Below are 12572 nucleotides of genomic sequence, written 5' to 3' on the forward strand. Positions count from 1 at the left end.
ATGGGGACAGCAGTGCTGTCTGCTACCCTCCTGCTGCTCTCGCTACTCCTGGCTCTGACCCAGACCAAGACCCAGAGCCTAGCTGGTGAGTGTGGATCAGGGGAAAACAGCCTTTGCCTGGAGAAGCCAGGGTGACTGGCCTGGGCCGCATCCCTGAAGCCTTTTCTCATCACCCACACAGACCCTCCTGCCTCTGCTCTGCTCCATATACCCTGATCCCTTCCCAGCCCTTGTACCTATCCAGGGTTCCCAAAGGAGGGTCCAGGTCTCAATGTGCATCATCCCCAGGGTCTCACTCGCTGAGCTATTCTGTTACCACGATGGCATCTCTAAGGGGTCTTGGAGATCCCCAAGTCTTCGCTGTTGGCTATGTGGACAACACGCAAATCCTGAGCTTCAACAGTGAGGCTATCGTGGAGCCGCGCGTGCCATGGGCAAAGCAAATGGGGCGCGATTATTGGAGGTTGGAGAGAGAGAGTCTGGAGTATTATGCACATACAGCCATAGAAAACTTGCGATTTGCAATCCAGATCTATAACAAGAGTGATGACGGTGAGTGACCCCTTACATGACTCCTCAAAGAGGCCCAAGTCACCCCGGGTCCCAGGTCCTAGGTTCACTCTGAGGCTGCTGAGCCAGCAAAGAACCTGGACCTAAGAGAGCACCCACTGGACTGAGACCTGGTTTCTGATTCAGTTTAGGTGGAAATTCTGTGGGTGGGCGGAGCTCTGTGGACCAGGTTAACTCTGGGGCGGCTGCAGGCTCTCATACCTTTCAGTGTTTCATTGGTTGTGATGTGGGTCCACACCGACGCCTCCTCCGTGGGCACAATAGATATGCCTTTGATGGCCGCGATTACATCAGCCTGAACGAGGACCTGAGAACTTGGACTGTGGCAGACAAGACAGCTCAGAACATCCAGCGAGAGTGGGAGAAAAAAAACGTAGCATTGGACATAGGCATCTTCTTGGGGGGCCGGTGTGTTCCTTGGCTACTTTGGCACCTGGAGCTAGGGAAGGAGATTCTGCAACGCTCAGGTAAGAGAGGCTGAAAATTAATTCCTCCATCTGCACTCAAAGTAAGAAGCCTGCCTCCAAGAAAAGAGGAAAACAGTACCAGTTGAGCTACAGTAGCTCTCTCTTGTATACTAAGGGGAAGGAGTGTTCCTGGTTTTCCTGACCCCACTTCAGAGAGTGACTCTCCAAGAGCTCACCCTTCTCTCAGAACAGTTTAGGTTGTCTGGGGATGATAGGAAAGAGGTTTCCTAAAATAACCTCTTCAGTCTGCAGCCTGTAGTGAACCAAGACCTCTTAGAGGCTGAGTTCTCTGGCCACAACCAATTCTTTGGAGGTCTGACCCAAATGGTGATGAGTCTCTCATCACTCCAACCAAGGCAGGATCAGAAACCCTGTTTTCATGGTGGGAAACTTGGGAATCCTCCTTTTCAAAGAAAAAGATTGTACAAGTGCCTGAGTGTAGACAACTTGTGTGGAGTTTATACCCCTCTACACACACATCTTGATTCTCCTGTGCTTTGCCAAAATAGGCCCATGAATGCTGCTAAAGTCCCCAGAAAAAAATATAAAATGCTTGAATTTTCCAACTCCTGTCCTCAGACCCTCCAAAGGCACATGTAACCCATCACCCTACACCTGAAGGTGATGTCACCTTGAGGTGCTGGGCCCTGGGATTCTACCCAGCTGAGATCACCCTGACCTGGCAGAGGGATGGAAAAGACCAGACCCAGGACATGGAGCTGGTGGACACCAGGCCTGCAGGAGATGGAACCTTCCAGAAGTGGGCAGCTGTGGTGGTGCCTCCTGGGGAGGAGCAGAGATACACATGCCATGTGCAGCATGAGGGTCTGCCTGAGCCCCTCACCCTGAGATGGGGTAAGGAGGGGTGTGAGCACAGAGCCTGTGAAACAGGTGACCTTCTGGAGACCCTAAGTAGGATCACTGCTGAGGTGGGGTAGGGCTCCTCAACATTTCTCTCTTCCCAGAGCTACCTCCTTGGCTCACAATTGGAATAACTGTTGGTGTGGTTCTCCTTGGAGTTGTGGTCACTGGAGCTGTGGCTGCCATTGTGATGATGAGGAAGAAAAGTGCAGGTAAGGAAGGCATTGGTGTCTGAGGGTTTTCTATAGAGTTGAAGCCCTAGATGGAAATGTGCTCGTCTCCTGTTTTGTTATTATGATACACACCTATGTGTGAGTTCTTACCTAACCTGGGACTCAGTGCACTAGTAGTTTTGTTTGTTTGTTTTTAAAACAAGGTGTCTTAATGCCCTGGCTGTCATGGAACCTACTATATAGGCCAGGCTGGCCTCAAACTCAGAGATCTAGCGGCCTCTGCCTTTCAAAGGCTAGGATTAAACTTGTGTGTCACCATGCCCAGCTGTGCTATCACTTTCTAAAGTCCAGGGATATGAGGGCAGTCTAGAACATCACTGTCCTGGATCTCTATCAGTGTTTTTCTTTCCCCCAATGTAGTTACTCAGATACCTTTTCCAGGAATCTACTTTCATCACTGTCTTGCCATCTCTTTCCATCTTGTACCAGCTCTTGAACTCTCTTTATACATGTAGGGCATACCTAGAAAGTGTGTAGAAAGGAAACAGCAAGTTCCCCCATCAGTCTCCCTTTCCCAAACATCTCTGTAGCTGGCACCACAGGAGTTCTCAGCTCCACCAGTTGACTGACCTCATGTTGGGCCTTCACTCAGCCCATGGAGATGGGAAGAAGCTGGAATGGCATGAATGATTTTGACAAGAGTGACACTGGCACGTCCAGGTCCCATGAATAGTAGGAGAACTGTCCCATGGAGACCAGCTCCAGGTGTCAGTGATTTCCTGTGCTCAGTGGATCTTAAGGGACCTGATGTTGATGGGCTTGTCAATTCTGTTCCTAGCTATAAATGCTCAAATTTGGTTCACTGGCTTTTTCCCCCAAACAAATAATCACCAACTCCAATATCATGTATTAAAGTCATTGTTTTGAAATGATAAGAATTTGTAATCTATTATTTATACCTAAAAGTAAGAAATTAACCAAGTGAATTTTCAGATAGCAGGCAGTCACAGACTCTTTGTAAATGCTTCCTATATGTCCTATCTGAGGCTACAAGTCATGGGAGAGAAAACAATATGTATCTGTCACCATGACAACTCAGGACTGATCATATATACTCTCCCCTTTCTTCCTCAACCCCTCCCCCAAGTGGAATGCCCATATACAACTCTTTTCTGTTCAGAAAGACTTTCTCAGTCTATCTGGGTTCCACTGGACCAGTTTCTGTCTGCCCACCAGGTCTCCAAAGCAGGTAGGAAATACCACTCAAAGACTTAATATTTATTTATTTATTTTTTTGGCCAATGACTAAGGCTTCTTACTGGCTAGCTATCCATTAAGTATTAAACCATTTCAGTTAATCTATGTATCAGAAAATATATTTGGCTTACTAGTGATGCCTGGGTGTCTTGACTTTCTGTCGACTATATGGTGGTGTTCTTTTGTTCAAATTACAGCAAGCGATCATGATGGAAATCTGAGTCATGATACCAAATGTTGTTCTTTTGTTTAAATTTCATAGTGTGATGGAAAATGAATCAAGAGATTCATTAACCATGGAGTTTATTAAAGGGGGTAGGCTACGAGGGGGCCAAGGGATAGGGGGCAAAAGGAGTGAGAACAAGAGAGTAAGAGAGCAAGAGAGCATAAGTGGACAGGGGTCTGTCTTTCAAAGGGGTCCTTTGTACCTTATTGCAGACTAGTACTCTTGGAACCCTGGGCTGACCAAAGTACTTTCTGAGTGCTTTCTGTCAGGAAACAGGGGCAGGCCAGCATAATGCCTGAATCCTTACACATGGCATCCCTTTTCTCTTTCTTCTCCCTGTCTCTTTGTTCAGGATTGCCTCTTGCTAAATTCTGCCTGTCCATTGGCCCAAACAGCTTTATTAATCAAACAATAAGAAAAACTTGTAGTTGGGGCTGGAGAGATGGCTCAGAGGTTAAGAGCACTGACTGCTCTTCCAGAGGTCCTGAGTTCAATTCCCAGCAACCACATGGTGGCTCACAACCATCCGTTATGAGATCTGGTGCCCTTTCCTGGTGTGCAGATATACATGGAAGCAGAATGTTGTATACATAATAAATAAATAAAATCTTTTAGAAAAAGAAAAAGAAAAGAAAAACATATAGTCAGAGCAAAAAGAGTACATCCCCATCACCTTCCTACCATGGATGCTGTTCTTACCACTAACATGAGTGGCTATAAATCTTCTTCCAAAACACTCAGGACTGTTTGCACATTCCTCATTTAGGTGCTCAATATGTAGCCCAGGACTCACATTTCCTTTTTCTGTTTCGCTGTTAACAGCATCTCACACTGTATCCCAGACTGTCTTGGAACTCACTACGTAGCTGTGATGGCTAAGCTTCATTGTCAACTTGACTGGATTCAGAATATCCTAGAAGATTCAGTTCTGGTCCCATCGGTAAGATGTTTCCAGATACTAATTGAGGATGAAAGGCCCACCCTGGGCCCAAGGACAAAAGGAAGAACAGAAGAAATTTTTCCTGACACCATTTGTTGAATGAGCTTTTCTCCCCCACCCCACCCCCGCCTCCTCCACCCCTCCCGCTCCCCCCTCCCGCAATGTTTAGGCATTGTGATTGAAAATAAAATAAGTGCATGTAAGGGTATTTTGAGGGATCGGATGACCAAAGAATGCAAAAATAATCCCACCATGCAACAGACCTCACACAATGGATTTATTGGGAGAGGGGTTCAAAATGCTGCCTCTTCGTAGGGATGGGGGGGCGTTGAGTGAGGGATGATGGCAAGTACTTTGTAAGGGGTATTGAACATGAGCATAGGGGACCATGGTACAGTGGAAACTTGTTGCATTGTGATGACAGGGATGCTGGCTCTATGTTCTTGATGGGAATGGGGAGCGTCTGGTCCTGGAATGTAGGTGGTTATAACACTGTAGCTAGAGATTATATCTGAGGCCTCTATTCTATTCCATTGGTCTGTGTCTATTTCTGGGCCAATACCATACCTTTGTATATTTTCTTTTTTTAAACCATGCCTCTGTAACAGAATTTGAGACCAGGATTTTAACACTTCTGGTGTTATTCTTCCTGCTAAGAACTACTTTGGCTAATAAGAGCTTCTTTCTGCATCCATATAAATTTAGACCTTTATTTTTTTATAGTTCTTTAAAGAACGTCACTGGGAATTACATTGAATTTCTAGATTTATTTCAGGACTATAGCCATATTTCAATATTAATTTTGCCCATTCATGAGCATAGTAAGCCTTTCTATATTCTACTATCCTTTATTTCTTTCCTTTTCTTTCTTTCCTTCTTCCTTTTCTGTTGTTGTTTGGTTAGTTTTAGTTTTTGAGACAAGGTCTCACTATGTAAACCAGGCTGGCCACTAAGTTGCAGCAATATCCCTTCTTCTGCCAGCTGATCATTGGATTACAGATTTAGTCATCATGCCCATCCATATTAGGTGTTTTAAAGCTTTATTGTAGATGCCTTTAGCCTCCTTATGTATATTCCTAGGTATTTAATTGTTTTGTTTTTGAAGCAATTGTGCATGGAATTATTTTCCAGATAATTCTCACCATGTTTCTTGTTGATGTATTGGAAAGCTGCTGGCTTTGGTATGGGGCTTTATTTCCTTCTACTTTGATGAAATTATGTTAGATTTCAAACATAGTGTTATTTAACTTTGTGCCTTATGTCTGTTTTCCTTTTTCTTTCTTTCTCTTCCCTTATTGATCTTAAGACATCAAGAACTGTATTAAACTGGAGTAAAGAAAATAAACACCTTTGTCTCATCTTAATTTTAGAGGAAATGCTATTTCCATTTAGTATAATGCTGGATAGAATTTTCTTATATAGAGCATTTATTATGTTGGAATACATTCCTTTTATCCCTAGTTCCTTCAGGGTTTAAGTTTATCATCAAAGAGTTGAATTTTGTCAAAGACCTTTTCTGCAGACATTGAGGTGACCCTGTGGAATCTGTCCTTGCATCTCTTTATGTGCTACATCACAGTTATTGATATGTTGAACCATCCTTGTATCCTTGGAATGGTGCCAATTTTGTCATGTGTAAACCGAGGCCTAAATTGGTCTAGATAATAAGGGGCCAGAGTCAGGTACAGAGGGAAATGCTGAGAGATCAGAGAGAAGGAGCAAGCCACAGCATACCTTATCTCCTAAACATCTCTACAGAGAGAGAGAAGAGTAGAGAGTCATTTCCTGTTTGTTCTTGTTTATGTACTGTTACTGTCTGCTGTGTCACTTCCTGCCTGGATCACATGGCGACTTCACTTTACTACATTTCCCAGAATTCTCCTTGTCTCCTAGTCCCACCTATCTTGATTCTCTATTGGCAGACAGTGCTTTATTCATTAACCAATAAGAGAAACACATGTACAGAAGACTTCCCCCATCAGTCATGGTATATGACATTTTAATGCTGTGGACTTTTCCTTGCAAGTGTTGTATTGAAAATGTTTATATCCATGTTCATCGTGGAAATTGGCCTATAATTTTCCATTTTGTGTTAGTTTTGATATCAGGATAATGGTCATCTTAAAAACTGCTTTTGGTAATATTGTTTCCTTTTCTATTTTATGAGATGATTTGAGATACATTGAATATTAGTTCATCTTTAGTTGTAGAGTTCAACATTGAGTCCTTATGTTCTTGTATTTTTACATGGTTCTTATTTTTAGCATTATCAGGTGTGAAACTGCCCCACAGCCATCAGTTACATTTATACTAGATTTGGAGAATGGTGGGAAATGAAGACATTGATTATTAAAAGAAAAACAAACAAGCAAACAAAAATATCTCTACTTCTTTTCAAGACAGAGTTTACTAAAGAGTCAGAAGTTCACCAACTGGACTAGGCTGGCTGACAGTAAGTCTGAGAGAGCCACCTGTTTCTCTCCACAGTGTGGGACTACAAGCCATACCCCATGGGCTCTGGGGGTGGAATACAGGATTTCATTCTTGCAAGATAAGCACAGAACCAATTCCCAGCCCCTTAGTAAACAACAGGATCTCATTATGTAGCCCTAGCTCTCCTACAACTCACTGTATAGATCCAGCTGCCCTTGAACTCACAGAGATCCTCTGCCTCTGCCTGCTGAGAGCTGGGACTACAGGTATGAGCCATCAGAGTTAGCTTATAGTAAACAACTATTGACAGGCATGCATTAGGTTACTTTAAGAATTCATTCAACTTGGAAATTTTGTCATCTTTACTGAAGTGAACTTCTAAGTCCTTTGTTTCTTGAATTCTCATTATGCTCTGTGCCTCCATCTCTTCCTTCCTTCCTTCCTTCCTTCCTTCCTTCCTTCCTTCCTTCCTTCCTTCCCTCCTTTCTTCTTCCCTCCATTCCTTCTTTCCTTCATTCTTTTTTGTGCATTTTTTGAGGCCTGCGGATTGAAACTAGGAGTTGGTACATGCGAGGTAGGCATGCACTTTACCACTGAACTACATCACTAGCTTATCCTTTTCTATTTCCCTCCTTATTGTTTCATTTATGTTTCAGACAAGTTCCCATTATATAGGCAAGGCTGGGTTAGAGCCCTCTATGTAGCAAAGATTGCCCTTAAATTTGCAATTTGCCTCAATCTCCTGGGGTCTGGAATTACAGGTATGTGTCTGTGGGAAAACCAAGCCTCAATGGGCCAGACAGCTGCTGTCCTAGAGCATGTGCAGTTGATATCTCCTGACAGTCAGCCTGGGTCTGCCAGAGGGCCTTGTCAACAGCAAACAAAAGATGACATGGACCAAAGGACAGCAACCATGTCACCTCAGCAGATGACAGTTCAGTGGATTTCCTCCCCTGGGGCAGGAAATATATAAGGTTTTCCCCTTCCTGGAATAAACTGAGCTTGTTGTTTCAACTTGCTCCCTATGCCTGTGTCGCTGGTGTCACACCTTCTTTCCCGCACCCCCAAGGAACACCAGTCAGGATCCTGCAACATGTGTCACCACACCAATTATATACTTACTACAATTATACTGATTATATTTACTTACACATGAAGGTGGCATTGTGATAGCTTAAAGGGGAAAAAATCATGAAGCTAGCTATACTGGTTCACATCAGCAATCCCACCTACTAGAGAGGCTGAGTAAGGGAATTATCAATTGGAGTTCTTTATATTTAGACAGGGGGTTGTCTTTTTGTAAATATGTTCACCTTATTGGTTAATCAATAAAATGCTGATTGGCTGATTGGCGAGGCAGGAAGTATAGGCAGGGTTAGGAGATAAGAATTTAGGGAAATATAGGCAGGTGGAGTTGCCATGTGAGCTCTGGAAGACAGGACATGCCATGTGTTTTCTAGTAAGCCAAGACCACATGGAAATACATAGAAATGGATTAATAATTAAGACAGAGCTAGCCAATAAGGAGCCCTAGTCATTGGTCAACGGATTCATGATTAATAAGTTTTGTGTGTTTATTTTTGGCTCAAAGGAGGTGGGACTCTGCTGGTCCAACAAACATTCTTACAAATGATTCTTCTCATCTTTTCCACCTTATCATCCGCATCATCTCCATCTCCAACTATCCCATCACAAATCTGCCTGTAGGGAGTTAGGAGCAAGTCTAGGAACCTGTCCTCTTGTTTCCTATAGGCTGGTGACCATCACCTCTTCCCAAAGGGCAGTCAGTCTTCTGTCCATTCTGCAGCAACTGCTCCATTTCTTCCTTCCTGGGCCTATCCTTGCCATGTCCTCTTCTAGAAAATTCTCTCTCTAACACATGTGGCCAGGAGACACGGTCCACTCACCCAGGCCCAAATGCCAGCCTGCCATACACAGGGCAGCCAGGAGTTGTGAACAGACACCAGTTATTATTGTACCCAAGGCTGCGTCACTCTGCAGCCTTGTGCTGGTTATTTTAAATAAGGAAAGTTAGCAGCAGACATTGCACAGGCTTTTCTCTTGTCTTCCCTAATCTGCCTGATGTCCTGAATCACCAAAGGAGAACATAATTACCTGTGGTCTTCTCCCTCTGTTTTATTAAGAGTTTCTATAGAAAGAAGCCTATCAGCACCCTGGACAGACTTTTGCCACACATCATCATCATCTACTTCAGTCTCATCCAATGCTCCAAAAAGAAAATCATTTTCAAACCATTTACAAAATCATCTGTTCTCTGGGCCCAACAGGCAATTACATGTTCTCCAAGTGCACTGTCTTTCTATAAAAATCATTCACTATATTCTGACATTCTGCATTCTTTTCTTCTCTCACACACGGAAATGATATAGTTCAGTCTGTTCCTCAAATCTTGGAAGCCCTCCTGCCTCAGCCTCTTGGGTGGTGGAAATAAACCAAATGCCTCCAAGACATACAAAACACAATAGCATGTGCAGCTGGATAGAACCCATGAAGTTACTTAAATAATTTCATGAGGTGCATGACACCAAAAACACTTTCATGCTTCTCAAATTCACTTGCCATATTCACTGTAGTGTGCTTGACAGTGAGTTAATCTGTTGACACCTTAGTCTGAGTCAAGTCTGTGAAAAGCTCATTAGCATTTAAGACATTCTTGATCACCTCTACTTACTTGTAGAATACAAGGGCAGTCTCATTTTTTAAGTCTGTTTTTAAGTCAACGTATCAAGGGACTGAAGAGATGACTCCATGGTTAAGAGTGCTTACTGCTCTTGTGGATGACCCCAGTTCAGTTTCTAGCATCCAGCTCACAAACACCTGTAATTCCAGTTCTAGGGAATCTGACTCTCCCTTCTGTCATCCATGACATCCTCACATATGTGGCATACATTCACACAAATTCACACACAAATTCACACACAAATTCACACACAAATTCACACACACACACACACACACACACACACACACACACGCACAAATAAATCTTTTTTTTTTTTTTTTTTTACTGTCAGTGTCATGTAGATTGATCTGGCCTTAAACTCGAGTCATACCTCTTGCCTCAGCACAGACTCCTTAGTGCTGGCATTACAGATGTTGGCCACCATGAGCAGCTTTTAACACAGTAAATGTTGTTGGATTTAGCCTAATTAAAACTTTGGTGTAGTAAATAATGTATAGGCACAAATAAGAGATCCTGAAACCAAAACATTCAGAATTTCAACATACCTCCTGAACAGGACTCAGAGAAAGCAGATGTGACAAAGAACACCAATTACAGGAGGAAATGGTCTCCATAAGTCCCTGGTCTGAGGTTTTCCTTTCAAGGTGTCTGAGGTAGGGAAGCCATAGGTTGGGAATTCTCTCATCACTCCAGAATACCTTTGTGTAGCCCTCAACCCCTGTCAGCTGTCCTGTTCTTCGATCTGGACACATGTCCTCACTCCCACTGCACATCAGAATTCTGGAGAGAGTCACTCACAGTCACTGTGGTGTCTCCCCACAAACCATGATGCTATAAACTCCACAGAGAGGAACAAAGTCTCAATCCCTCCAGGTTTCCAGACACCAAAGATGGGGACAGCAGTGCTGTCTGCCACCCTCCTGCTGCTCTTGCTACTCCAGGCTCTGACCCAGACCAAGACCCAGACTGGTGCTGGTGAGTGTGGATCAGGAGGGAAACCTTTGCTGGGAGAGCTGGGGCGACCCATCACAAAAGTCATTTCTGATCACCCATCTAGATTCTTCTGTCCTTTCTCTATCAGCGTTCTGAGCCCTGTGCCCTGATCCTCTCCTGGCCAGCACACCTGCCCAGGTTTCTGGAAAGAGGGTCAGGATCTCATTGAGCACTGCCCTTAGGCTCACACTCCATGCGGTATTTTGTAACCACCACTGCATCTATAATGGGTCTCGGAGATCCCCAAGTCTTCATCGTTGGCTATGTGGACGACACTCAATTCCTGCGCTTTGACAGTGAGGCAGCTACTAAAGTGGAGCCCCGTGTACCATGGGCGAAGCAAATGGGGTCCAATTATTGGAAGTGGGAGAGAAAGGGTATGGAGCATTATTCGCACACGGCCCGAGAAAACCTGCGATTTGCACTCCAGATCTATAACCAGAGCGATGACGGTGAGTGACCCCTACATGTCCCCACGGATGGGCCAAGTCATCTCGGGTCCCAGGTCCTAAATTCTGTCCAAGGCTGCCAGGCCAGCAGAGACCCTGGACCAGGGAGAGCATCAGACTGAGTCCTGGTGTCCGGGGCAGTTTTGGTGGAAATTCTGTGGGTGGGCGGAGCTCTGTGAACCAGGCTAACTTTGGGGCGGCCGCAGGATCTCATACCTTCCAGTGTTTGATTGGTTGTGACGTGGGTCCAGACAGAATCTTCCTCCGCGGGCACAATAGGCATGCCTTTGATGGCCGCGATTACATCAGCCTGAACGAGGACATGAGAACTTGGACTGTGGCAGACAAGACAGCTCAGATCACCCAGCGGCAGTGGGAGGCAAAAAATGTAGCAGAACACTGGAGGATCTTCTTTGAGGGCTGGTGCTTTGCTTGGCTACTCGGGCACCTGGAGCTAGGGAAGGATATTCTGCAGCGCTCAGGTAAGAGGGGCTAGGAAGCAATTCCTCCATCTGCATTCAGAGTAGGGCTGCTGCCTCCAAGGAGGGAGGAAAATGGGACCAGCTGAAATACTGCAGCTCTCTCTTGTATACTGAGGGGAAGGAGTGCTCCTGGTTTTCCTGAGAGTGACTTCAGAGAGTGACTTTCCTAGAGCTCACCCTTCTCTCGGGACAGTTTAGGTTGTCTGGGGATGATAGGAAAGATCCCTCAAATAACCAATAGCAGCTCCTTTCAGTCTGAAGCCCTTAGTGAACCATGACCTCCCAGAGGCTGAGTTCTCTGCTCACACCCTATGTCTTTGGAGGTCTAACTCACGTGATGAGTCTCTGATCCCTCCACCAGAGGCAGGACCAGAAATCCTCTCTTCATGGTGGGATACTTGGGAATCTTTTTTTTTTTTTTTCTAGTGCCTGAGTGTAGTCAACTTGTATGGGGTTTGCACACACACACACACACACACACACACACACACACACACACACACACACAGTCCCACTTAAGCATAGTTTGCCAGTGCTTTGCCAGGATAGGCACATAAATTCCACTTAAGTCCCCCAGAAAAAAATATAAAATGCTTGAACTTTCCAACTCCTCTCCTCAGATCCTCCAAAAGCACATGTAACCCATCACCCTACACCTGAAGGTGATGTCACCTTGAAGTGCTGGGCCCTGGGATTCTACCCAGCTGAGATCACCCTGACCTGGCAGAGGGATGGAAAAGACCAGACCCAGGACATGGAGGTGATGGACACCAGGCCTGCAGGAGATGGAAGCTTCCAGAAGTGGGCAGCTGTGGTGGTGCCTTCTGGGGAGGAGCAGAGATACACATGCCATGTGCAGCATGAGGGTCTGCCTGAGCCCCTCATCCTGAGATGGGGTAAGGAGGTGTGTGAGCACAGAGCCTGTTGTCAAGGAAACAGGTGACCTTCTGGAGATCCTAAGTAGGATCAGTGCTGAGCTGTGCATTAGGACTCCTCAACTCTTCTCTCTTCCCAGAG

At 44.9% G+C, this 12572-nt stretch overlaps 2 protein-coding genes across 2 annotated transcripts; both read left to right on the forward strand.

Moving 5' to 3' along the window:
• On the forward strand, positions 1-2133 carry LOC100771128 (class I histocompatibility antigen, Gogo-B*0102 alpha chain-like). The gene is made up of 5 exons (XM_027388676.1): positions 1-85; positions 289-552; positions 762-1037; positions 1617-1892; positions 2003-2133. The coding sequence occupies exons 1-5, from the start codon at positions 1-3 to the stop codon at positions 2131-2133; spliced, it is 1032 nt and encodes a 343-aa protein (XP_027244477.1).
• An 8388-nt stretch (positions 2134-10521) lies between these two features.
• LOC100751953 (class I histocompatibility antigen, Gogo-B*0102 alpha chain-like) lies at positions 10522-12572 on the forward strand. The gene is made up of 5 exons (XM_035450579.1): positions 10522-10600; positions 10807-11076; positions 11280-11555; positions 12176-12463; positions 12571-12572. Coding segments are annotated over exons 1-5 (915 nt in total).

Source organism: Cricetulus griseus (assembly GCF_003668045.3).
Source record: "Cricetulus griseus strain 17A/GY chromosome 1 unlocalized genomic scaffold, alternate assembly CriGri-PICRH-1.0 chr1_0, whole genome shotgun sequence".
NCBI lineage: Eukaryota > Metazoa > Chordata > Mammalia > Rodentia > Cricetidae > Cricetulus > Cricetulus griseus.

Bases quoted from the DNA above. Each gene is read 5' to 3' on its own strand.
- LOC100771128 (XM_027388676.1), top strand. From the start codon at position 1: ATGGGGACAGCAGTGCTGTCTGCTACCCTCCTGCTGCTCTCGCTACTC. The intron at 86-288 runs GTGAGTGTGGAT...CATCATCCCCAG, and splicing joins CAAGACCCAGAGCCTAGCTG to GGTCTCACTCGCTGAGCTAT. The intron at 553-761 runs GTGAGTGACCCC...GGGCGGCTGCAG, and splicing joins CTATAACAAGAGTGATGACG to GCTCTCATACCTTTCAGTGT.
- LOC100751953 (XM_035450579.1), top strand. From the start codon at position 10,522: ATGGGGACAGCAGTGCTGTCTGCCACCCTCCTGCTGCTCTTGCTACTC. The intron at 11,077-11,279 runs GTGAGTGACCCC...GGGCGGCCGCAG, and splicing joins CTATAACCAGAGCGATGACG to GATCTCATACCTTCCAGTGT. The intron at 11,556-12,175 runs GTAAGAGGGGCT...TCCTCTCCTCAG, and splicing joins GGATATTCTGCAGCGCTCAG to ATCCTCCAAAAGCACATGTA.